We start from the raw sequence: 26,886 nt of genomic DNA, 5'->3' as shown, positions 1-26,886 counted from the left end.
TCCAGCCTCAAGTTCTGAAAAAAGAGCCAATTCTCTATCCAGGATATGAGGAAGAAGAACTGCACCAGAGTCAGAGAAGGTGAGAACCAGCCCTCAATCACTCTTTTCTATGAACAAAGATCCCAGTATAGTCATCAAAATGTATATTTAATGGACTTCATTCAAACTCCTAAGACAGACTTTGCTGGTAAGGGCTTTTACTTTATACTAAATAGGCAGCTGCACACCAGTTTTAAGACCTAAAGTCCTATGTTCTTTGTGGTTTAAACAAGATGTGCTCAATGGGCCTTTCACAGAAGAGAGGTCAGAGACATGGGCCTGATATACTAAACTAACAACTGAACTGCGCGGTCATTTGTTAGGACTCCTGTTGGATGCTGAAGTACAGAATGATCACCAAGAAGGCAACTACAATGAAGAGAAGAAAACTGAGCACATGACAGAGAAGCTTTAAGCTTTCAGTCCATTCCTTTATTTAGAATTTGAAATGGGTCTAAGAGTGGAGTCAAGGGTTTTGCAAAGACTTTTTCAAGTTTCACAGATGACTCCAATAACAACAGCAATATTGAGACTTTTTCCAAAGCAGATTAAGACTCAGAACTATGGCCAAAATGTGGCTGACTTAACTATGACAGCATCAAAAGTCAGAAACTAAGATTTATATGAATACAAAGTAATGATGCAATTTTCCCATTCCCTTCCTTCCGAACACATTCTACTCTTAGCAAACTAGGCAGAGAACAATCCATAAAAGGCTTTATTAACCACTAAAAGACTAACTTCAAACCTTTAGAGTCTATGCTTATGATCTCATACGTTGGAGCAGATTATACAAAGGCATCACTTTGAAATATCTCAAGTGTTGTCTCACCCTAAAGATGACTTACAACAATGTGGTTGTCTGGTATGCTCATATTTGGTGAGTAGTGCTGTAGCCACCATAACACTCAACAATATTGAGTGGAGACAGAAGAACCAGGTTGACTGGCTTTAAAAATGCTACCACAGCATTTTTTATTAAGAGCAAGGATCCCCCCTCTGTACTCCACAGTGAAAATATATAAAAAGCAAAAAGCCATATCTACACACACACTCAAATCAAGCCACTGAAGTACAATAAGATACCATATAAGTGGTGACAGGTTAACTTCAGTGTGGATTTGTGACATATTAGGAAGAAACAAAATACAACTGTTACTCAGAGTTAAGCTCCAACCAATCAGTTACAATGGCATCACCTTATATATTCACAATTTCCAAAATGTTCTGACAAGCATGGCACATAGGAAGCACTCAAATATTTACCAAATTGAACTCTCCAGCAATAACATTTAATCTTCAGGATACCCAGATCAGCTTGGGAAGAAAGAACAGGAATGTCTCAGCTTGAAGAACAAAGAAAACTAAAGTACAGAGAAGACAAATGTCATGCCCAATATCATTTTTTGAGTTAAATGATAAAGTATGGGGTTGAATTCAGGTTCCCTAGTTCTTAAATGAGTACTCTACCCCCTAAACATCTCCATGCATCACAAATGAATGAAAAGACAGAGAACATTATGGACATCTAGACATATTCTGATAGTCAAAGAGTAACAGGTATTAGGAAGAGAAGGATCTGGGGACCAAAGTCATCCCAGCTCAAGAAAAAGCCATCTATAGCTAAAAGAGTGACGTTCTGACCTGCTTAGCAATATCCTAAGAGATGGCTCAAATCCAAAAGAAACTTATTTTATCAAGGAAATAAGGAATCATCTAAAGAGATGAGGAATTTTCAGTCTGCAGTTGTGAGAAAACAGGATAGGAGAAAAAGCAAGCCTTGTTGACTAACTAACCTAAAACTGGGGAAATGCCCTTTAGAGTTAGGAGTCTTAAACAACTGAAGTTCTTATATAACATCATGCAGCAAGATATAACTCACTAACTTCATTATCTTAGGAAATGGTAGAGACTAAAAATTTAATAAGACACACTAAAAATTAAGCAAAAATACATGTAAGATTTATGTATTTCACTGTAAATAAACTTTACCTTGGGGGAAAAAACCCTGAAAAGAGCCATAACAACCACAAAAACAAAATACAATGTCATCTCAATAAAGAAGGAAAAAGAAAGATGCAATGAATGAAGAAGTGAAGTCAGAGACAGTTTAAACACATTCTCATATGCTATCAAGGATGGTGTGGACTCTTGTGGCTTTCTCTGGGTTTCACTGGCCTGACCAGGCTCATAGGTAGCTTGGATTCCTGAGGCTTTCCTTGTAGCTCCAAAAGGGCAGTGCCTATTTTTCATCTCTGTATCCACAGCACCCCACACAGTCCATTCTCAATAGCTAAGAACTGGTCTTTGCTCTGTCACTGACTGGCAGTGAGACTTGGCAACAGGCTATACCTCTGAGTTCTACTTTTTTGTCTCCCAAAACAGAGACACAAAGGCTATCCTGTCTGCTTGATGAGATCATGAGTTAAACAAAAGTATATATCAAAGCATCTTTAAAAATAAGATGATGCTTATGTTATATTTTAATTATGAACTAAAACTTTCAACCAGTGAATGAGTCAGGAAACAAAGTGATGCAAGAAAGCTAAATTAGTCTCAAATGTTTAAAACGACCCACGGCAGAATGGTTAAGATAGAAAACTCAGGATTAAAAACTGAGGTTTAAAGAAAAGAGTCCTAAGAGTAAGCTGCTCACAGCTTACTGCTGTGAGACTCACAACTTTTCACTGCTTAGAAATTCAAGACTTTGCTTCCAGGCTGGTCATACTAAAGACTGAGTGTTGGACCAGCAAAATTTTATTTGTGGCAGCAAAAGTTTACAGGCAACTATATGTGAAGAAATAACATGAACTTGATCCAAGCCATATCTGAGGGAGAAAGACAAAGCGGAACAAAGATCTGCTGGGAAGTCAGGAGGCCTGAGCTCCAGCACAGGCTCAGTTTTTCTGTCCTGAGGCGAGTTACCTGGCCTCTCTAGACCTCTCTTTTATCACCTATGAGATGACAGGGGTGATAACAGGAAATCTCTGACTTGAAAATAAGAAGATAGGGAAAGGCCATTTTGTATGCCACTATTCTGTGTCCTACCTTTGCATACCTCTGGACCTTTGTTCATGCAACTTGTGTTAATATTTTCCTCCTTCCTCTAATCAATGAGTTCTTCTTTATTCTACCTTCAAAGCCTACTCAAAAGCCACTTTGGATGTGAAGTCTTCCCAAATGTGCAACACTCATGGCTCCCTTCCATTAGGCTTCTTACAATTCCCATTAAACCTCAATAAAGTTGTTTTTAGGCTCAGTTGATGGTGATGCCAAATCTAGTTTTCTTCTCTTCCTTCAAAAGGCAGGACACATGTTTTGTAAGCTTAGAAGAATGATGGGCACATGTTAGGTGCTCCATAAAATATACACTGAATGAATACATGTATGCTTAGGAGTCCCATTTCATGTTAAGGGTACTTCAAACAGTAGTTCAATAAAGCCATCATTTGCACATTTTAGAAGAGTCTACCTGGTCTGCACAGGTCTCCATGTTGTTCTTTTTCACTGGCATAGACTTCCATGCACCAAGCGTGGTATGCAAATGAGAAGAGATCTTCTATTTTCGCAGGTGGTCGGATTGCATTGTTCAGCCTCTTGAGCCACTCTTGACATTGCTCAAAGGTTGAGAACTGACACCTTTGTAAAGCCAAATAAGTATGGATGTAATTAGAAGGCAGTTGACAATGGAACTAAGGGAAGCTACCACTTCAAGAGTATCTACCTCCTGGTGCAGTGACAACTACAGTCAAGGAAGCATTAGAGATAGTCATTTTTATGTTTATCATTTATAATAAAAAGTCCAACAAATTTTAGCCAATGGTACAAAATGTCAAAAAGGAAAAAAATGGGCATGTGGAAAACTTTTTAGGCTGATGAAATCACTACTGAGACTACTTAATGGTAATTATTAAAGTAAAACAGCAATCTTCTCTTCCATGAATAGGTTTCCTTCTACATCTTCCACCAAAGCTTTAAAAAGGCTGTCAAGAAATACATTTAGGAGAAGTTCATTTTGTTTTGATATGACATATCAGGCCAGCTCAAAAATAAATCACAGCATAACCTTCAGCCAGTTAGATAATAATTTCAAAATCTGTCTAGTCAGCAATTAGAATAAATCAGCAACTACAGATGAAAAATAAAACATATTACATTGAAACTTTCAGCTATGACCATGTAGAGAACAAACAACTCTATTATGAATTGCAATTTTAGATACATATTAGATTCAATTAGGGCAAAAAATACTTCACCTTTTCAAATGTGTTTAAAATGGAGTAATTAATAAATACGCTTTTTAAATATGAGTTGTAGCTAGTATCTACCAAAAGCAAGCCAAATCTCAATGGCTAAAAGGCAACTAATTTACGTGAAAACCAAGGAGGGTCACTTAAACCTCTCCCTCATCCCAATCAATATGGCTCATCATTATGCCAACATATGGTGTTAACTGGCACTCCAAAATTATTCAAAGAGATAAAGTAAAAACTTGGGGAATTTAGAATTTCTAGAGCTACTAAATTTAAAAACACATTTCATAGGCATCATTTTGCAACCACTATAGTAAGGATTGCATCCGATAAAAACTATAATGGTAAAGATTACATCAGATAAAAACCGTAATGGATGTTAAATCAATGGAGAAACTTGATGAGAAGCAAGATATTTTCATTGTCTTAAAGTGCCTCCCATAGACTGTTCATTAGTTGCAAGGGAGAAAATGTAGAAATTATACAGAAAGCAGGTGACATTTTGACAAGAATGATCAAAATTAATATCACCAATAAGGGACAGATGGACACTGCTTGCCTCCAGATGTAATAGAGTACCCTGAGAGGAACACAATCTCACACATATAGTACTGCAGCTGAGAATATACAACCTCAATTTAACCATGAGGAAACACTTTACAGACACAAAATGAGAAACATTCAACTAAAATAAAAGATTATATTCTTCAAAATGTGAATGTCATAAAAGACAAAAGTGGTCCAAAATGTGTTAGATTAAAAGAAGGCTACAAGGTCACCTGGGTGGCTCAGCAATGGCTGAGTGTATGCCTTTGGCTTAGTCAGCTCTTTTTCCCAGGGTCTTGGGATCACATCCTGAATCAGGCTCCTCATGGAGAGCCTGCTTCTCCCTCTGCCTATGTCTCTGCCTCTTTCTCTGTGCTCTCATGAATAAATAAATAAAATCTTTAAAAGGAAAAGAAAAAAGAAAAATGAAATGAAACAGAACGAAAAGAAGGCTACAGAATCATAGCAACTAAATGCAATACCTGACCTTGCATGGATCCTGTCCTGAACAAGATGGGGGTGGTGGTGGTGAGAGGAATGGTATGAAGGGCATTATTAGGTCAAGTGACAAAACTAGAACATGGATAAAAGTATTATGAGTGTAAAGTTGTGAAGTTGATAATGATACTATAGTTATGTAAGAAAATATCCCTATTCCTAGGAATGCACACCAAAGTATTTCAGAGTGAAAAGCCAAGATTACATAACTTACTTTCAAATCGTTCAGAAAAAGAACCCTTTAATCACACACACACACACTGCAAACAATGGAAAGCAAATGGGGTAAAATGTTAACAATATTGATGTTCTTTGTAATATATTAATTACTGCACTTTTGTAAATTTGAAATTACTTCCAAATAAATTTTTAAATCACTTTTCAAATAGCAAAGTAGCCTAAAGATGAAATATTCCAGGCACTAACTACTTAGAAAATATTCCTAACAAGGTTGACCCTCAAAGGCTGTTTTTTTGTCACCAAACCATGGGTCCATTCTTTTAAAAATATGTATTTTCCACACTAAACATCAGCAAAAACATGTCACATACCTGATAACTTTGCAGTCTTTGCACGTCAAATGAAGCTGAAATATATCTCGGCATTCAACACTTTCTATAAGCTGTAATGGAACCTGCAATTAAAAAAGATGAAGTCCCCTTAGTCAAGAAGGCATTGATCCTGCAGTTCTTTCAATGGGTCCAATAAGAAAGATTCAAATCTCTATAGGGGAAAGCAGCAAAAAGAACTGCAAATTTATCTGGATCAGTAGTATGCAAGTGATTTACTACTGAGTGAATTAGCATTTCCCTTCCTTACCCTCTAAATCAACAGCCTCAAGTCATGTTTGAGTATGAAGACAAGCAATGAAGAGGAGGCACCACCTCTGGAAAAACAGGGAAATATGTCATATCTCAAGTATCAAACTCAATCTCTCCAAGTACTACTTTACACTCTACAGCTAGCTGTGATTTGCAATGACAAAGGAGCTGAAGGGAAGCAGAATGGTAATCTTGTCTTGTTTACGGAGAAGTACAGATCAAGGTGACAGTAGGACTATACTTATTTGCCCCAAATGACTAAGTAGGCTTGTGGCTTTGTGTCAGCAAAGGAGCATCCTGCAAAAGACTGGAGATCTAAACTGCCTGCAAGCTGCACAGAAAAGACATGGCCGCTTGTCAGGCTCTGTGCTCAGTAGAGAAGACTCATAAGCATCAAAGAGGAGGGAGCAGGCCACATGGTGGTCAAAGCTAAAACTAGCTAGGTCTAATTTGCTTCAAAGACAGGAGGATCCCTGTTTGCCAAGTGGGACTTGAGGTATGAACAAGCTGGAATGGTTCTCCCACTGCCAATCTGGTGAGTAGACTCTACTGAACACAGAAGCAGGACAACAGTGGAAGAGGGCTGCAAAAAGGGAAGGGAGGCAGATAGGGGAAGCATCTGAACAGGGTGACAAATCCTTAAGTTGACATGAGAATCTTCCCCCTCTTGGCTCAATTCACCTTGACTCAACCCCTGGTTTCAAACAGCAATTTCCAAAATTTCTCAAGTGAGCCTGGTAAGATAATTGTAGATACACTCATTCCTTACAGAAGGGGTAGACCACCGTCTCTTATATTGTATCATGCCCAGGCAAAACATGGCTCTGGGAATTGCAAGTAACATTCCAACCATTCATAGTTAGCATGGTAAGAGGCAGGCAGTCTCCAAGACAGAAACAAGAGAGTGCTGCCTACACATGGTGGCCATCATATTATCTGAGCCAGTTTCACAAACAGGATTCCTGCAAACCCTGCCCCACCATGCAGTTCCAAGTCAGCCGAGAACTCTCAGAACAATGACATGAGAATTAAAAAGAAGCCCAATGCTAGATGTCTGGGACAAGAAACAGAAACTGGGGCAGGGATTAAATAAGAAAAGAAAGTAAAATAATGACTGGGAGTTTCTACTTCAGGACCAAAGCCTTCTTGTTTAGTTCTAAGTCTATAATCTACAAAATTCCCTTATACTTGTTATAGGACTGGGAATAAGTGAAGATTTCTTGACTGTGTTCAGAGAAAAAAGGAACTTTGGCCTTGTTAAGTCCCTAACCACAAGGTGCTGTGAAAAACTGCAGCTGATACAGCTAAAAATTCTTTCAAGACCTGTACATCTCAGAAGGAAAAAACAATATATATCAATCAGTAGAGATAAATCGTAAAGGAAGAGTAGTCGATTAAAAAGATGGAGATGGGGGCACCTGGGTGGCTCAGCTGAGTAAGAATCTGCCTTTGGCTCAGGTCATGATCCCAGGGTCTGGGATGGAGCCCTGTGTTGGGCTTCCTGCTCAGGGGGAGTCTGCTTCTCCTCTCCCCCAGTTTGTCCCCTCTCTCTCTCTCAAATAAATAAAATCTTTAAAAAAAAAAAAAAAAAGATGGAGAGTGGAAGATGACACTGATTTGTTTGCAGGCCAGTCCTCTGATGTGCTGTAACAGACTCACTCTCATATCGTTTTGCTATTTTTTTGTTTTCTTTTAATGTACCCCCTACCCCGTTCTCCCTCCCTTCCCAAAAGTGGGTGCAAAACTGACAATTAAGAGACCTGAATTCTATTTTCAATTTTCTAAAATTTTACCAACTAAAATTCTGCCTGCTTCCTGACTTCCTCGGACCAGTTCTCAAGTCTCCTTATGTTTTCCAAACATCAAATGGTCACAACATAGAAGTCTCAGGCAGAGGAATAGAAGAGTCTAGAGTGGAGTGAGGTAATCCACATGGAGAGGCTGCTCTCTCAGAAGTCCCCTGCATCCCAGGTCCCATTCAATCACCTTCCTTATAACTATGAAATTTGAAAACGAACTAATGGTATTAGCAGCTCCTCCAAGGAGTGAAGGAGCCTGTGCTACTCCTGCTACAAAGAACAGATAAGCTTTATATCCCCTTCTGTTGGATTAGACCCCAAGGGCCTGTGTCCAGACTTCCAGAATAATGAAACATCTCAGAGCATGCAAAATATTTGCTACCTAAAACATATCTGATATGCTAATATTCACACATTTTAACATCACATATTTAAGAAAGAAGGATAAAAATACCGGATGCTAGTATGCAGATTCTACTAGCAAGTCACCAGAAACAACCATGTGTACTCAGGTCATAGATATGAAAAACAGCAGATGTTAATGCTCATGCAAATCATCACATGCAGGAAAGTTTAATATGCAGCAATAAAAAAAAGAGACATATAAGAGAGAAATACCTGATTTTATATCAAATGAACTCCCTCTTTTCTTCTCCTTTCTACCCTAACATTCCCTTCAGTGTTCCCTCCACAGACTGCCTCCTCTTCCAAAAAGGCAGAACAGGCCTTCTTTTCCTCTTCTGCACCCAACCAAAATGCACTAAGTTTCTCTACTTTTTTTAAGACCTACTCCACTGCTTTAGGTTTCTCAATTTTCCTCACATATCAAGAGGATCCCTTACCATTTTTGTAACCAGACACATCCAATATTCAATCCCATTAGCAAACAATTATGGATCATCTGCAATCTATACCATTGAATCCAGGCCATTTTATAGCCCAGGGAGGTTAAGCCTCTACACTCTAAGTTACTGGCAAAGACAGGATCAGAATCCATGTCTGTCTTCTAGCCTAGGCTCCTTCGATTATAATAATGCACCTTTCTTTCTTCCTCTAAGATTGCCTCTCCTTTCTGTATGAGCTGTATTTTAGTTTTTCTTTCAAGACTAACTGGCCTCTCCACCAGGGACCTTTAAGAGAAAAATAGAATTTAAACCAGACTCCTTATGGACAGTTCTATCCATGGAAGAGTAGGAAGAAATCTAAAGTCACATTCAAATCCTCCCTAGCCCACTGATTCAGTGTTTTGTAGCAACTCATTTTCTTTTTGCTCCTTTCTCCTCTACCTTGTACCTGCCAGATAATTCTAACTTCCTTTACAGTGATTTTCCTCTTATAATCTCCACCAAACTCATGCTCAAAACAATGCATCAGACACACTCAGTACTATTAATTCCTCCAAAGGCCAACAGTTATATCATGGACACCAAAATTCATAAGAGCATCAATCCAAAAAAGCAGAAGAGCAGCAGTTAAAATTTTTAATAGACATGCACAGTACTAAAGATCCATAGTACTGTCTCACTCCGAGGGAATTTTATGTCAGCATACCCTAATACGTTTACTTTAATTCATTCAGGGTGTTTGTACGTGCGCACATGCACATGTGCATTATTTTCAAGCATCAGAATTCAAAAGTGGGAGAATTTCTACCTTTTATAAACAGTGCACTTTATAGAGCCTGAATGGAAAATACCAATCCTGCACATACAGTTTAAGTAAAAATGGTAGTAACAGTGTAAATTACGAATCTAAACCTAAAATCTGTAATAAACTGTGGAATATCTAGGCCCTAAATCTCATATAAAAACCAGTCAGAAATAGACCGTCACAGGTTAAAGACCCAAACTCTTTATTGCTCACCTTTTATATTTACAAACTGCTCTTCAAGCACTGATTCAGAGACCTCAGAAACCTCTGCTGGCATATGAATGCTGTGGCCAAAGTGCATGAAGGGTTAACAATACCTCCTTCTGATGCTTGGGGAATAAAGATTTTTGCCGTACTACAGTTAGACAACTAAAAAATGTAAAAAAAAAAAAAAAAAAAAAAGCCAAGGAAAGTGTTTGCAGCTACTACATTTCCACATTTTTCCTAAGAAGCATTAATAGACCAGCCTGGAAACAAAAGTTCTGATGTCCTTTTAAATACTAATGTTAATTTTACAAATCATTCCTAATTGAAATTCACTTTACATTTTGTGAAGATCACAATTCCTCTTGTTTATGTATGAACTGTGGGGTTTTTTCCTCACTCCACAAATTGTTGTCATCATTGTATACCAGTAGTACTTTGTCTAGTAAGAGGAAAGGGACTCATGCAGAGAGGACAAATTCTGCTGCTTTGCAAGGTAAGCATCTGACAGTCAAAACCAACTTGTTCCAAAGCACAGGTGCAAAAACCACCCAGGATTCTCATGCTACTTACTGGGATTTCAGAAGCAGCAGATTGAGAGGCAGTCTATTGAATTACACAACAAAAATTGTTTTAAATTCTCATGAATTCCACTTGAAAACTTACTTGTTTATAAATGAGCTAAGCAAAGAAATATACCTGTACACATGTAAAAATACAGTTTGGGAAAAGCACAGAATGGGAGCAATTCATACCTTAAATGCTACAAATGTATTCTCCTACAGATGTTCTTTATTCTAGGACTTAGAAACCTGACACCCAGCGAATATGTTTAAATAATGATGTTATGGTATCTATATCTACAGACATTTTTTATTCAATGTGCTGTAAAATTAAAAGAGAATATATGATATCAGGTAGCTATTTAAAATCTGATGGTAAGTCATTTTTCTCAAGTGCTAAACATGTTGACTTAAAAGCACACAAAATGATGCAAACCAGAGCAAGCCACAATATAAACGGGAACATTTGGGCTTCGGTGGTTGAAATGTGTTTGATTTAGTTATTATAACCTTTAAGGGGAGTCCCTTGATCTCATGTATTTTACTGAAATACTTATCCGCTGAGGGAAGGAAGGAAGGATGGAAAGGAGGAGGGACGACACCACCAACTTTCTGATCTCCACCCTGGATCTACTGCAAGAAGAGCCATTGTTTTCTGGAGTAATCACAGGTTTACAAGCCTTACCACTAAATGTGCTGTGATTAATTTATTTGTAGGAAGAAATCCTAGTCTCTCCTGATTTCAAATGTTTAAGGTCGCTGCAATACCAAAATACTTTTCCACAATCATTTCTGTGTGCAAAGCCATTATCTTGGGACTTTTACTTGACCTGCAGGCTCTATGCCTTAGAGGGTTATAATGCTGAGAAAACACTTTTAGTTGAAGAAATGGGTCATTAAGAACAGTGGTAAGTCTTCTTAAGCACCATATCTCAATCACAATGGGGATCAACAATTGCAGTAAACAGCCTACTCATACAGCTACCATTAGAAGCAACAGTCCTAGTCAAGCAGATTTGTTTTTAAGTGAGCTTTAAGCCAAAATGGTCTAATATCCATTTCAAACTCTTATTAACTTAAATTCACTTAATATTTACTGAATACCATAGCACCAGGAACCTGCTAGACTCTGATAATACAAAGATGAGTAACCACAAAATTGTAACACATCCCATAAATGCTGTAAAGGTGTGTTTGAATACCGAAGAAGCCAGAGGCAAGGGTAACAAATTGTCAAGGAGGGAATGGAGAAAGGCTTCATAAAAGTTACCACCTAAACTGGGTTTTGACTCATGAAGAGAAATTCCCCAGGCAGGAGAGAAGAGAGAGAACTCAGAGGTGTGAGGTGTAGCTGAATACTTCAAGGAGGGTGGTTTTACTAATAATATAAAGGCAGAAGAAGGGGGAAAAGAGACACTGACAGAAAAGCTAGCAGAGACCAAGATCATACCACTAAGCCTGATACCATGCTAAGTAATTTCATCTTAGAAGTAGTAAAGAAACACTGAAAGGCTTCAGGCTGGTTAAGTACATGATCAAATCCATGTTTTCTCTCCAACAGACCCTATTCCCAAATAGATCTAAAAACATCCTCTGAAATACCTGGCTCTAAACCAATTAGGTTGAGAAATAGGAGACAATATGGAAAATACAGTAATATGAAACTATATCATCCCCACATGCAATTTAATTAATTCTGATCATATATACAGAATTTAAACAAAATTAAACTGGGTGATTCTACTAATTATTACTGCCTTTACTTCTACAGTAATGAGGAAGCAATTTCTGGTTGCCAGGGTTTTATAGTTTTTATCCCATTCCCTCCTATTGTGACCATCCAATATCAAATGGGCCCTTCTGAACACAGTGCTTGCTCTATGGTATGAATGCATAGCATGCCTCTTTCCTTGATGAATCCAATGTGTCTATCAGCTATTACAGATATCATAACTCAAATCTAAATGCCAGGAGGAATTCGGGCCACAATTTCTCCTGGATATAAATGCTTAACTACAAAACATAATAAATAAATACTACATAAATACTGAATGCCAATTACAAACAAAATGGCATTTTGACCAATGTAAAGAATTTGACAAAGGAGTTGGATAACTTCTGGACCACTGAGTTAAATAAACTTAAGTAACAGATTTCAAAGAATCCCAAACCCCAAAACACACCATGTGAAGTCTGAATTAGAGTCTTGAACTTTTATAAAATGTCATAAAACATTTCTCTGTGCTATACAACCAAAGCGCAGAAAGAAAGCTGCAATACTAGCAAATGAAAAAGGAAGAAGGCATTCATTTGATGAAACTACATGAACTTTTCCTATCTTTGTGGTGAAAGGCACACTCATTGAAAACTACTAATGATGGCAGGGCAATGAAGAACCAGTTCACTGAGAGTACCCTCATAACTGAAAGTGGTAAATGCGCTCTTGAGAATGGAGAGTCTCCCTTTTCTTCAGTAATATAATCCAATATGCAAATAAACATTGTATTTAACATATCCATGCTTATTCCACTAAGAAGCCATTAGCATTAACTTCATCCTGTAAAGAGAGTCTGCAGGGAGCTCAAAGTACATTTCACCATTTGACATTAAGGTCCCGGAAATTATCTCAACTGAGGCAGTTGGTAACTACTAAAGACTAAAGAATAAAAGCCTATACAGCCTTTGTACCCTTATAAGTTTTAATGATACACCATTATCTAGTACAAATCGTTCAATGTTACTAAACAATGGACAATTCAGATGACAACTATGTGTATCATTTTAAATCAAGCATAAGAGTTGCTTGTTAACCTAGTGTCCCCGAGTGCTAAAGAAAAGTGGAGCACACAGTGTTTTCATATCCAATTCTGTATAACACTCCTCTCTTTGAGAACATTAATAAGTTTTTTTACTTCCTTTCTCCATCTACTCTAGTGGGAAAAGAGTTGGCAATCACTTACATTAACAAGAGACTCCTTGAACTTGATGTGAAGTCTATAATTAGAAAGGGCAATGATGGCATCCTCAGCACGGCCCACATACTCTGTGCTTTCTCCATGAAGTTCAAGAAAAGGAACCTTCAAAATCGAAGAAAAAACCTTTCAGAGTTCTAAAGCAGTAAAGCAAAGTCTTCAAGCACAGGCTGGACAAATGGATGATAAAACCTGTCACTCAAAAATACAATATATAAAAACAGGACCTAAAAAGGATAGTTTATATCTACATAATTCAAATATACCTGGGTATTCAAAATCTAGACTACTGAAGGAATGCTATACAGATGATCATCTCAAACAACATATTCTCAGGAAATACGTCTTTCTAAAAAGATACTCTCCAGCTTGCATATTTAGGAAAAAACAAAACTATCAGTGCATACTTCAATCCATTAGGTCTGCTACACTGTTACTATGATGCTAAATACTTCGTTTATAATCAAAGTGGCCTGTAATTACCTGAAGATTCTCATCCTCCCGGATCAGCTGCTTCCTGGGAAAAATCTGATTGGCCTGGATGCACTCAAGGCTGTGTCGAGTCTCTTCATCCTGGAAAACCCCAAAACCTTTAAATAATTTCAAAGCTCCCATAGCATATAGTAGTCCATATATGATTTTTCTGCCATGTCTAGTAGCATAATCACAACTGAGAGTCCAGTTACCAAAGTAAACAGGCAGAAAGATTAAGGAAAAAATATTAATCACCAAAGTGTTACAATCCAATATAGGTGTTTCTAGATGGATGCAAAAAAAAAAAAAGGTCTAAGAGGTTAAGAACATTTTTACTAGTAAGTTATTAGTATATTACTTGTAAGAGAAACCAACATAGTTTTTTCTCTTTAAGTTATAACCATAAATTCTTGATTTTTAAAATCTATATCCTTAATTATTTAAGAATAAAATGATGTTGGGAGGCTGGATGGCTCAGCGGTTTAGCACCACCTTTAGCCCAGGGCCTGATCCTGAAGACCTGGGATCGAGTCCCACGTCGGGCTCCCTACATGGAGCCTTCTCCTTCTCCCTCTGCCTGTGTCTCTGCCTCCCTCTCTGTGTCTCTCATGAATAAACAAATAAAATCTTAAAAAAAAAAAAAAGAATAAAATGATGTGATATCTACAGTTTGCTTCAAAATAATTGGAGGGGGAAGGGTAGAAAGGAAATGAGTGGGAAACAAAATGGATTATCCAGGAGGGTAACTGAGGAAATTGGGTAAAGAAGGGGTTTACTAAACTATTGTGTCTACTTTGGCTAGATGTGAATTTCCATAATGGAAAAGTTTCTTTAAAAATTTAAGTTTAAGAGCACCTGGGTGACTCAGTGGTTGAGTGTCTGCCTTTGGCTCAGGTTGTGATCCTGGGGTCCTGGGATCAAGTCCCACATTGAGCTCCCTCTGGGGAGCCTGCTTCTCCCCTCTGCTTCTCTCTCTCTCTGTGTCTCTCATGAATAAATAAATAAAATCTTTTTTTAAAAAATTTAAGTTTAGGAACTGAATTCCTCAGTTCCTAAACTAGGGACCATTGTCCCTAGTTTAATCTTCCATATTACAAAAATAGATTTCTATTAAGACAATTTCAAAAAGAGCACTACATTCCAATCAAATGGCACTTGAACTAATTATAATGTGTATTTAAAAAGTAGTCTTTAGATTATGAATTTTTATGATTTAGGAAGATAGAAGAAAAGCAATCTATTGGAAAAACTGACTGTAAATTATTATACAATCTGCTTTATATAGCACATTTTACCAGAGCAAAAGCCATATCATGTTCTTCTGACAGCACTAAGATTTATAACCACTAGTTAGTGAACAGTTCTACATGTACTGCTTAACACAATTCCAGCAATTCTTTAAATCTCCTCACAGGAAAAAATAAATCCTACTTATAAATAACATTCTACCTACAAATCCTAGCTATAAAAACCACTTAAGGTTCTACCTAATAGCAATCTTAACCATAAAACAGTAACACTACTAATGTGGCTCTCAAAGTAAGATCTACATATTCGAGACCCTTTTAGGGGCTCTATGTGGTCAAAACCATCTCCACATTAGTACTAAGACATTAGCTGCTTTTTTTTTCACTGTACTGACATTTGTACTAACAGTACAAAAAGACTTAGTAGATAAAATATTGGCACCTTAGTATAATCAATGACACCAATTTCACTTAAAATGTCCTTGATAAAGCAGGGGGAAAAAAGATGAAATTTTATTAAATCTTGACACTTCAGTGAAGTCTTTTTTATACAGGAAATAACATGAAACACTTCTGACACATAATGTTATGGTCGTCTCAAGGTAAAGCATTTGTGCAATTGTTTTAGTTAGAAGCTGAACTACCGGGATCCCTGGGTGGCGCAGTGGTTTAGCGCCTGCCTTTGGCCCAGGGCGCGATCCTGGAGACCCAGGATCGAGTCCCACGTCGGGCTCCCGGTGCATGGAGCCTGCTTCTCCCTCTGCCTGTGTCTCTGCCTCTCTCTCTCACTGTCTGCCTATCATAAATAAATAATAATAATTAAAAAATTAAAAAAAAAAAAAAAGAAGCTGAACTACCTAGTTTTTTCCTTAAATGCCGTTTTAATTGAAAGAACAACTGACAAACTATAATTCAGGCTTAAGCTGGCCGATTTTTCCCTCCAAATGCAATTATTAATTGCTAACAATAAAGTCCCTTTTTTAAAAAAAGATTTTATTTATTTATTCATTAGAGACACATGGAGAGAGGCAGAGACATATGCAGAGGGGGAAGCAGGCTCCCTGCAAGGAGCCCAATATGGGACTCAATCCTGGAACTCCAGGATCACGGGATCAAGCCCTGAGCCGAAGGCAGATGCTCAACTGCTGAGCCACCCAGGCGTCTCTGATAAGATGCTTTTATGTGAAAATTTGATTCTTGGGAAACCTATCATCTACTAAAATAAAGAACTTCACAGCTTCCCAATATTTAAGCAGCCTTTTCCTTTTTTAAAAAAATAAAGATTTTATTTATTTATTCATGAGAGACACAGAGAGAGAGAGAGGCAGAGACACAGGCAGAGAGAGAGAAGCAGGCTCCATGCAGGGAGCCCGACGCGGAACTCGATCCTAGGTCTCCAGGATCACATCCTGGGCCGAAGAAAGGCGCTCAACCCCTGAGCCACCCAGGCGTCCCATAAGCAGCCTTCTCTGATGAAATCAGTGGCAATACTAGCAAATGTGGTTTTTAGAAGAAATTATAGGGGCACCTGGATGACTCAGTTGGTTTAAGCATCCAACTCTTGATCTCAGTTCAGGTCTTAATCCTAGAGTTAAGAGTTCAAAGCCCCAAGTTGGGCTCCAAGCCTAGCATTTAATTTTAAAAAATTAAAAATAAAATAAGTTATACGAAGAAATATGTCTATATTTTAAAAAGATTTTATTTATTCATGAGAGATACAGAGAGAGAGAGAGAGAGAGAGGCAGAGACAGAAGAAGAGGGAGAAGCAGGCTACATGCAGAGAGTTCATTGTGGGACTCAATCCCAGGACCACCACAGGATCATGCCCTGAGCCAAAGGCAGATGCTTAACCTCTGAGCCACCCAGGTGTTCCCTTAAATAAAATCTTTAAAAAAAAAAAAAAACAAAACAAAACTAAATCTTAAAAAAAAAAAATCTAATACAATATAAAAAGTTCACTGAAAAAAAAGTTCACTGATATGGTTTCAGATTCCACATTGCAACCTTTAAAGAAATCCTACTTGTCAAAAAAAATAAATAAAACACAAGTATTACCTCTCAAGTTTTGGCATAACAGAAAAATATACATAATATCTTCCAGATGGAAAATATTCTTCTAACTACATATCTGTGTGAGGCTGGATTTATTTATTTCACATATTTCAACAACATTTTTTTCAGCAACATATTTTAACAAATTAAATGCAGAAGTAGATATGATGATCTTGCTATCATCTACTAAGCAAAACATTAAAGAGATTTGTAAAAATTTTAAAATAACACCACTGTTTACACTATTTCTGGATGAGGAAAAAATTATTTTTCATAAAAAATGTTATTTACATTAACATTTAGTTGGTTATTATTACTTTTTTAAGATTTTATTTTATTTTTTTTTAATTTTTTTTTTTTATTATTTATTTATGATAGGCACAGAGAGAGAGAGAGAGGCAGAGACACAGGCAGAGGGAGAAGCAGGCTCCATGCACCGGGAGCCCGACGTGGGATTCGATCCTGGGTCTCCAGGATCGCGCCCTGGGCCAAAGGCAGGCGCCAAACCGCTGCGCCACCCAGGGATCCCTAAGATTTTATTTTTAAGTAATTGTTATACCCAACATGGGGCTCAAACTCCCAACCCTAAGATCAAGGTCTGCACACTCTACCAACTGAGCCAGCCACGCACCCCAATTACTGTTATTTTTAAACAAACAGAACATTTTAAAGACTTCTGAGATTTAATTTCTAATACAGTAAGTATAGGCAGACATACCCCATATAAACAAAATCTCTCTGGGGTCCTAAGTAAGGAATGTAAGAAGGGATCCTCAAAGCAAAGACTTGGAGAACTGTTGCTCTATCTACTACACTGCAAAACCTAAATACCATTCAAGTGATTTCATCTGAGGTCAGACGTTCTCTAAAACTATCCTCCTAGTGCTAATCTGTGACAAGAAAAGCCTTACAAAGACTGAATAACAATCCCTCACCCATCTACCATTATAAAACCAGTCTCTTGGCTACTGGCTGACTAGCCCCATTTCATCCCCTTCTAAGGAGCCACTTTATTTTGAGGCACAAGAATTTTAAGAGCCTTTTAAATGTTTGATATTTAAAATATAGAAAGAAATTAGTGACTTTGAGTTCTAAAAATAAAACTTTATAAATGCTTCATGAAATCCAAAAAATACTTACAAAACATCACTCATCATTAAATTAAGTCATTATATTTGAAAACAAATCCTATGTTTTAGAGTCACATCCTTGGGCTGTGAGGTATTCACCATGATTAATTCAGAAATTACAGCTGATGAATAATCATAAAGGCAAAAGTACAAAAATCTACTCAGTTTCTTATAACAAAAAAAAAATCCAAGGCGGTATATTTTAGTAAGGTTGATATCGTGTGGCTCAAAGCCTCTAAAAATATAATTACTTGGGGTATACAAAGGTTTGTAAAAAAGGCTCTGCTCCTATAATTTTTTAGATTATAGATTATTTGAAGAGTTCTGTGTCAATCTGTTCCATTTTATCCCTCTTCAGTCATTTCCTCCAAGGTCAATCACTGAGTGAAGATATAACAAGGGACACAGTCATATGTGAAAGGAATTCATTTTTCTATGTGTTACCTTTTTTTTCTTTTTAACCAATTCTATTTCCATTCTTAAGAGGTAGCTCTTGACTCAAAGAACACTGAGCATTTACACTGAGAACTAAGAGAAAAGATACGAGGAATCTTGAAATTAGGAAGATTTTTCTCATAAATTAACAGGGGAGAAGCAGGAAGCACTATGAGGGGGAATGCTTTTAAAAATTATTACATACAAGGGGCGCCTGGGTGTCTCAGTCAGTTAAGCATCTGACTCTTGATTTCAGCACAGGTTGTAATCTGGGGGTTACGAGATGGAGCCCTGCCTGGGACTCCGCGCTTAGTGGGGAGTCTGCTTAAGATTCTCTCCCTCTCCCTCTGCCCCTCCTCTGGTTTTCTAAAATAAATAAATCTTAAAAAAAATTATTACATAAAAGTATACTGTAAACATGCCTCCTCAGCATCACATTAAACTTTTTAAACTCAAATATATAGGCCTAAAGTTTTATTCTCTTGAAGATCATTTTACAGAGGCACTTATTTCTTCAAGTGATTACCAAACCAAGTTTTTACTAACCTTTAAAAAGCACAGAATTAAAATAATGTAGCAAGCTAAAAACAAAACCAAAAATGAGAAGCCATTACAAATCTATTTTGCTGACACATTCACTTGGGTGCTAATCCATGCCAACGTATATAACCGAAGTAGCCAGTGAAAACTGAAAATGGAATGAATTAATTTGAACAAAAGAAAACAGTGAACTGAGCAAGACAAGATGTGAAGTAATAATTTTTCATAGTCAAATAAAATAAGTGCTCTTTTTAAAAGACTATCTCAATTCACATTACCTTTAGAGCTGATTTTTCCCCTTGTACATAAAATGCATTTAATCAACAAGGACTAAATTAACATTAGGACAAGCTACTCACTGACATCCTAGATGAACAGTATTTCAAAAAACATTACTTGGCTAACATATAAATTGAATTAATTGCCTACTTTATTTTAGTTTTTAAGTTTGATGGGTGAAAAAGGAGGTCAAACTTGAGATGGTTGATAAGAGGAAGGAGACAAAAAGGAAGAAACAAACTGGCAAGTCTTGGCCTCCCCTAAGAGGCTTGCAGAATTTCTCCCAGGCTGCAAGTAGTAATTTATTAGTATTAGGGAGCATGTATTCCACATGGTCGATTTCCTGGTATTGCTGAGGAACACCAGGCATTGTGGAATCTGGCACTTCTTAGTCTCTACCAGTTCCCTAAGGTCAGTGGGGCTAACTACAAAATCTTGAAAAGGGACTAGTATCACAGTTCAAGCTAGTTTATGCTATCTACTTATGCAGGTAAGAGAGGTAGTCCATGCCTCCAAGGGGAAGTCAACATCACAAATAAATATTTAAAGAACACAGGAAGCAGAAACTGCCGAGAAGTCAAAATGCCTATTAACTTAATTCGTATACAGTGTTCCAGGATAAAAAAAAAAAAAAAAGTCTGCTCAGAGTAAAATATGTGTAGGAATACTTGACAAAATGTAAAAATGAAAATAATTCTCAGTCTCATTGTCAATTCCAGTCATTATTCTTAAGACTGGTATTGAAGGCTATCAAAAATATAAATTTCTCAAAAAACATATATAAATTTCTCTTGATACGGTGCTTGGGATTTATTTCAAAATAAACCAAGAGTTGACGGTGAGGAAATCAGAAGAAACAAGTACAGCCACGAATTAGCGATTACTGCAGTGGACTGATGAGTATGAGGGTTCACTGAACTATTCTCTTTGTATAAGCTGGAGATTTCCATAATAAAACATGAAAATGTATTCTCCTACTGCTTAACCTCTCAAAAAAGACTTTAAACTTATTTAAGAATCTTTACAAGCATAAGAGAGAGATGTTATTCAAATTAATACAGAGGTTTGCATTTTTAAAAAGAAAATTTGTGTTGCCTGGGTGGCTCAGTTAAGCATCTGCCTTTGGCTCAGGTCATGACTCCAAAGTCCTGGGATCAAGTCCCACATCAGGTTCCCTTCTTCCTCTGCCTCTACCTGCCACTCCACCTGCCTGTGCTCCTTCTCTGTCAAATAAAGAAATAAAATATATATAAAAAAAAAAGAGGGACACCTTGGTAGCTCCGTGGTTGAGCATCTGCCTTCAGCTCAGGGTGTGATCCCAAGGTCCTGGGATCAAGTACTGCATCAGGCTCCCTATGGGGAGCCTGGTTCTCCCTCTACCTGTGTCTCTGCCTCTCTTTGTATGTCTCTCATGAATAAATAAATAAAATCGTTTTTGAAAAATAATTAATATTTTGAAAAGACAGACAATTCAGTACTCCTGAATGTTCTATACAAAAAATAAGGATTAAGCATATATGACCAAAATGCTGAAACAGAATATATCAATTAATTAACATTAATTAAATCGATGGTTCAGCAACTTGCGAAATGTTATATAGCTAGTAAAATGAACATTAGGAATCCAATGAATCAACATGGAAAAAAATGTTTAATTCTTTTAGTGAAATAAGCAAAATAGAAATTTAATTATGCTTTAATTCCAACTACATAAAGTATACATATAGACATGAACCAGAGAGAAAGGAATACAATCATGGGTTTTGGTGGTAGAATTATCAATGAGTATTTATAAAAACTTGTTATGTTACTTTATGAGAAATTGGAAAAAAAAAAAAAAAAAAAAGACACATGGCCATACTGCTCCCCAGATAACACAAAAAAGAATCTCAAGAATACACCAGAAGAGTATCTGCAGGACACCAACAGAGACCCCAACAGCACCAGGACGAGGACCATGTTGCTAGCTAGCTACATGGTATACAATAAAAGCCCCTCAGTACAGAATAGAGCTGCTTTTATAAATATAAGCCTGTTGTTATTCATTAGCACTGGTATTAATTACATACAAATATTAAGCAAACACTTTTTCAATTCATTAAAAACTCTACAGGAAAACCAATAAAATAAAATGTAGTCTAGAAAAATAATATTAAAAGTTCATCAATGTTCAGATATAGGATATATCAAAAAGTTGTTATAGCCTAAGAAAAAATTGGCCTAGCTTCAAAATGAAAGCAATTACTTCTCTCCTTCTTTCAGTCTGACATTTCTGCATAGCTAGTTTTTCTGTTGTGTTTTAGTTTGTTTTTAATTTTGAAAAGCATTTTCCACCCATATCCTTAATGAAGCTTGAAATTAACATGGCCTTTTCAATTCTTTCTTTGTGCTTCAGAATGAAACAGAATTTGGATCTAGGAAACAAAACAAGGTAGAAGCAGGACAATGTTACAGGACACCGTTTCTTTTTTAAGCCTTGAAGCACTGTTTACATATTCTCAGAATTGATAGAAATGTGGTTGGATCATTGCTCCATCTTCTCTGCTTGGACTGGCCCTAAATGGCCCACAAGTCACTGAAATGTCCAGTTGCTCTTTTCAGTGAAAGATGTAGGTAGGGAGTGTGCAAAACTGCTTCACCTTTGTTGGGATAAAAACAGTGCCTTAAATAGACCAAAATGCGAAGGCAGGGATTTATTTCTATCCAGAAAGGTGAAATCCTAAAGAATATGTGTATGACCACATCACAATTCTTCTACAAACACACCAAACACACACAGTTTTCACGTCATCTTGCTTCCTAGAAAAGGATTAAGAAATCTAAAATCCAGGCAGCCCAGGTGGCTCAGCATTTTAGCGCTGCCTTCAGCCCAGGGTGTTATCCTGGGGACCCGGGATCAAGTCCCACATTGGGCTCCCTGCATGGAGCCTGTTTCTCCCTCTGCCTGTGTCTCAGGCTCTCTCTCTCTCTGTCTCTCATGAATGAAAGAAAGAAGAAAAGGAAAAGGAAAAGGAAAAGGAAAAGGAAAAGGAAAAGGAAAAGGAAAAGGAAAAGGAAAAGAAGAAAGAAAATCTAAAATCCAAGAACCATGAATTTTAGTCTTTACTCCACTTATTACCTGACTGAAAAGAGACCATATCTAATCCATAGGATCATATAAAAATAAACTGTTCTAATTCATTATTAAGTAAACAATAAAAGAAAGGTAACAAGAAGAGAGTTCAAGAAAAGAAAAGTAAAATGATTTACAAAAACAAAAATGTATGGCCCCATTTAGTGTTCCACTTCATTTCAGGATAAAGTTCAATTCCAGTTTTCTTGTGATTTCTTTTCACTTACCATGACAGGAGGCCCAGATTAGGAGGAGAAATCCCCGTCCCTTCTTCAGTGTCTGGCAAGGCTTTTCTTTCTTTTACGCCTGGATCTTTAAAAAGAAAACAAAGAAATAAAAGGACAAAATTGGCAATTTTCCCCCTAACCTGGCCATATTCTAATTAAAGAACTACATATATATGGACCTGCAGACCTGACCAGAGTCGGCCAAGAACAAGTTAAATATCACCCAGCCAATTTCCACTAGTTAAATCCAAAATCCACAATACCTTTGCAAAAGTACTGAAATATACATATATAGTTTAAAAGTTAAGTTTCATGTGATATAAATTGTAGCTCAATTTTAAAAAATGTAATTAGGGGTGCCTGGCTGACTCAGTTGATGGAGCATGCAACTCTTAATCTCAGGATTACGGGTTCGAGCCTTACATTGGGTGTAGAGATTACTTAAAAATAAAATCCTTCAAAAAATAAAAAGAATTTTTAAAAATGTAAAGACTGTACATATAATCAAACTTCATAAAACACTAAAAATAATCTTAGAGTAAAAAAGTTATGGGACAAATCCAGCAGCAACGAGCATTCTAAGCATCTATAGCATAGTCTCTAAAGACTAATTTCCACTGCAACTTGGTAGAAGTGTTAATGTTCTGTTATTTATTTTTTTTTTTTGAAGATTTTATTTATTTATTCATAGAGATGCAGGAAGAGAGAGAGAGAGAGGCAGAGACACAAGCAGGCTCCATGCAGAGAGCCTGACGTGGGACTCGATCCAGGGTCTCCAGATCATGCCCTGGGCTGCAGGCAGTGCTAAACCGCTGCGCCACCGGGGCTGCCCAATGTTCTGTAATTTAAAAGATTAAAATAAAAATATGCATAAGCATTATTTGTACTAATTCCAAAGCATGTTCACATGCACAGAAAAATCATACAGGAATTTTTATCATTGATAAAGTTACCCTTCTAAGAAAGAGAAGTGAGAATGGGGACTTTTAGTTTTTATACTTTTAGAATTACTTTACATTTGTAATTAGGAAAATAAATTTTACAAAGTTTTTTAAATTTTTAAAAAAATCTTTAAAATATTTTTTAAGATTTTTTTTTAAAGGTTTTATTTATTCAGGAGAAACATACAGAGAGAGGCAGAGACATAGGCAGAGGGTGAAGCAGGCTCCCTGCAGGGAGCCTGATGCAGAACTCAATCCCAGAACCCTGAGGTCACGACCTGAGCCAAAGGCAGACTCTCAACCACTGAGCCACCCAGGTGACCCTCAAAGTTTTTTTTAAAAAGAAACTCAGGGGATCCCTGGTGGCTCAGAGGTTTAGTGCCTGCCCTCGGCCCAGGGCGTGACCCTGGAGTCCCGAGATCGAGTCTCACATCAGGCTTCCTGTATGGAGCCTGCTTCTCCCTCTGTCTGTGTCTCTGCCTCTCTCTCTCTCTTTCTGTGTCTCTAATGAATACATAAATAAAATCTTTAAATAAATAATTCTCCTTCTGTGTCTCTGCCTCTCCGTGTGTCTCTAATGAATACATAAATAAAATCATAAATAAATAAAATAAAGTGAAACTCAATATTGCATAAAAGGTTTTCACTTAACCTAAGGCAGAGTGTGAGGATAATGACCTCAGTTTAAAAAACAACAAGAGATGTAGGGGTATACCTGGGTGGCTCAGTTAAGTGTCAGACTCTTGACTTTGGCTCAGGTCATGATCTCAGGGTCCTGAGATCAAGCCCCACGTCAGGCTCTGCGCCCTATGGGAAGTCTGCTTGAGGATTTTCTCTCTCCCCTTCTGCCTCTTCCCCCACTCCCATTCTCTATAATTAATTAATTAAAAAATAGTAAGAGGTATAGAGCAATGGCTCTATAGGCAAATGAGATATGAGTTCTGAGTCTGCAATATTACTAACTCTATGACCTTGAGAGCTGGGTTAGGTATGTTAATACCTGAGCCTCTGTTTCTTCATCTATAAATGAAAATTAACAATTGCATAAAAGAATTGCAAGGGTTAAAAAATAATGCATAGGTGTCCTTAGTATAGTTACTAGCATATAGAAATAAGCACCTTTTAAATCATTAACTAAGATATTCCGTTACATACAGAGAATTTGGATAGGATAGTTTCCACCACTGCCCTATTTTTAAAATACACACATACACACAAACACGTTGGTACATACACACAGTTAATTATTATTTTTGAACCATTTAAAAGAGAGCTGTAGGGCAACCTGGGTGGCTCAGATGGCTGCCTTCAGACCAGGTCATAATCTCAGGGTCCTGGGATCGAGCCCCATGTTGGTGGTCCCTGCTCAATGGGGAGTTTGCTTCTCCCTCTCCCCTCCTCTCATATTCTCTCTCTCTCTCTCAAATGAATAAATAATTTTTTTTTTTTTAAAGGAGAATTGTAGTGGCACTTGGTGGCTCAGTCAGTTAAGCATCTTGGTCAGATCTCAGGGTCCTGAGACTTAGCCCTGCATTGGACTCTACACTCAGCACACTAGGTCTGCTTAAGATTCTCTGTCTCTCTGCCCCTCCCACCCTGCTCTCTCTTTAAAATAATAAATAAATATTTTTTAAAAAATAAGTAAGAGTTGTATACACCATATCTCTGTACTCCTTACTACTTCAGTATATACCTACTAAGAACAAAAATAGTAAGTACTAGATTTGAAATTTAGAAAGCTTACCATTAAAAAAAAAAAAAAAAAGAAAGCTTACCATTGATATAGTACATTAATCTACCTTGAATATTCCAATTTGGTCAACTTAACCAATTTTATCCCTCACAATAATTTTTTCCCTCAATAAAGGATCCAGTCTAGGATCACATACTGAATCTAGTTGTCCCATCTCTTTAGTGTCTCTTAATCTGGGACCCATGTTACACTAATTCAAATAATGTTTCCTGGCATCAAAATTAATTTCATAATCTGCCATCTTTCCCTCCAAACCTAGACCAAGTTTCTTAAGATGAGAATGTAACACTTTCAAAAAATGTTAACACTTTAATTCATTGTTTTGCAAATACAGGTCTTAGATGTCTTATCTCAAGTCAATGTTTCTAAAATTAAAAATCAAGATACATTTACATTATTATGCCAATGTAAAAATTAAACCTGCAGAGTCAAATAACACATTAGGCTTACATTTCTTTCTTTAAAGGTCTAATATGGGCCCACTGGGCCAAATAAAGGATATGATTCTTATTCTAAGCATCAGAGTCAAATGATTGCTCTTAAGATATGCATGAGAATTTGGACACTAGGATCTGCAGGCTTCTCTGGGCTCCATCATTAGTACCACCCCATAGATGTGACGTCTGAGAAAGAAAATATCAATCTTCCTAGTGAACAAAGTATCTCATCTTTCAGGCACCTGTAAAAGAGGAATTACCCAATTTCCTTCTCAGTAACTAACAGTAACAGTAACAGAAACTCAACCAAGTAAGATACTGAGCTACTCAGACTATAAGGTCACAGATTACATATATCATATAAATCCTTCATTATACAGAAAGCAGGAAAAAAAACAGTACCCTGAATCAACAAGATTATAACTAATCTCTACTAAATTAAAAACTAAATAATTTCCTAAATTAAAGAGATGGCACAGGATTTATTCTTTCCCCTTATTCTCAAACACATACCTATACACACCACAAACAAAAATCCTACTTAAAATCAAATTATAGTGAGAAGTCCTGTATCCCAGGACTCTGGAAATGTCTGTGTGACCTGAAATTCAAATATGAGCATAGGTTTTGCCTTCAAGGTGTTCACTATTTTGTGAGGACAACAAACAGGTAAGTAGTAAGGCAGAGTGTAAACACAGAACTCCATGAGGATGCAAAAGACAGAAAAATAGATTCTGGTCTGGGTACCCACGGAAGGCTTTTTAGAACAACTGAGCTTTTTAATAGTTGAACTAGTCAGATTCTGAGCTACTGAGGCAGAGGAAACAGGAATGGCACAAGCAAAGAATGAGACCCCAAAAAAGGCATATTGAAAAGTCCTGAAGGGAAAGTAGGTCAATGTGGCTACAGCAAAA

At 37.1% G+C, this 26,886-nt stretch overlaps 1 protein-coding gene across 15 annotated transcripts in view; it reads right to left on the bottom strand.

Annotated features, from left to right (window-relative positions):
• The window catches only part of MTMR3 (myotubularin related protein 3), a 141,204-nt gene that overhangs the window by 31,271 nt on the left and 83,047 nt on the right, over positions 1-26,886 (bottom strand). For 11 of the 15 annotated variants that reach the window (XM_077874279.1, XM_077874277.1, XM_077874276.1 and 8 more), the window contains 6 exons: positions 22,842-22,926; positions 13,829-13,918; positions 13,334-13,450; positions 10,384-10,416; positions 5,888-5,970; positions 3,512-3,678 (listed from right to left, as the gene is read on the bottom strand). In XM_077874279.1, the coding sequence (XP_077730405.1) occupies positions 3,512-3,678; positions 5,888-5,970; positions 10,384-10,416; positions 13,334-13,450; positions 13,829-13,918; positions 22,842-22,844 (493 nt within the window). In that variant the 5' untranslated portion in view covers positions 22,845-22,926. The remainder of the gene's footprint in view (positions 1-3,511; positions 3,679-5,887; positions 5,971-10,383; positions 10,417-13,333; positions 13,451-13,828; positions 13,919-22,841; positions 22,927-26,886) is intronic. The other 4 variants (XM_077874289.1, XM_077874283.1, XM_077874284.1 and 1 more) reach the window with 1 other exon arrangement.

Source organism: Canis aureus, chromosome 27 (genome assembly GCF_053574225.1).
Source record: "Canis aureus isolate CA01 chromosome 27, VMU_Caureus_v.1.0, whole genome shotgun sequence".
NCBI lineage: Eukaryota > Metazoa > Chordata > Mammalia > Carnivora > Canidae > Canis > Canis aureus.
The sequence above is the reverse complement of the archived record's forward strand: the minus strand, read 5'-3'. Positions and strand labels throughout refer to the sequence as shown.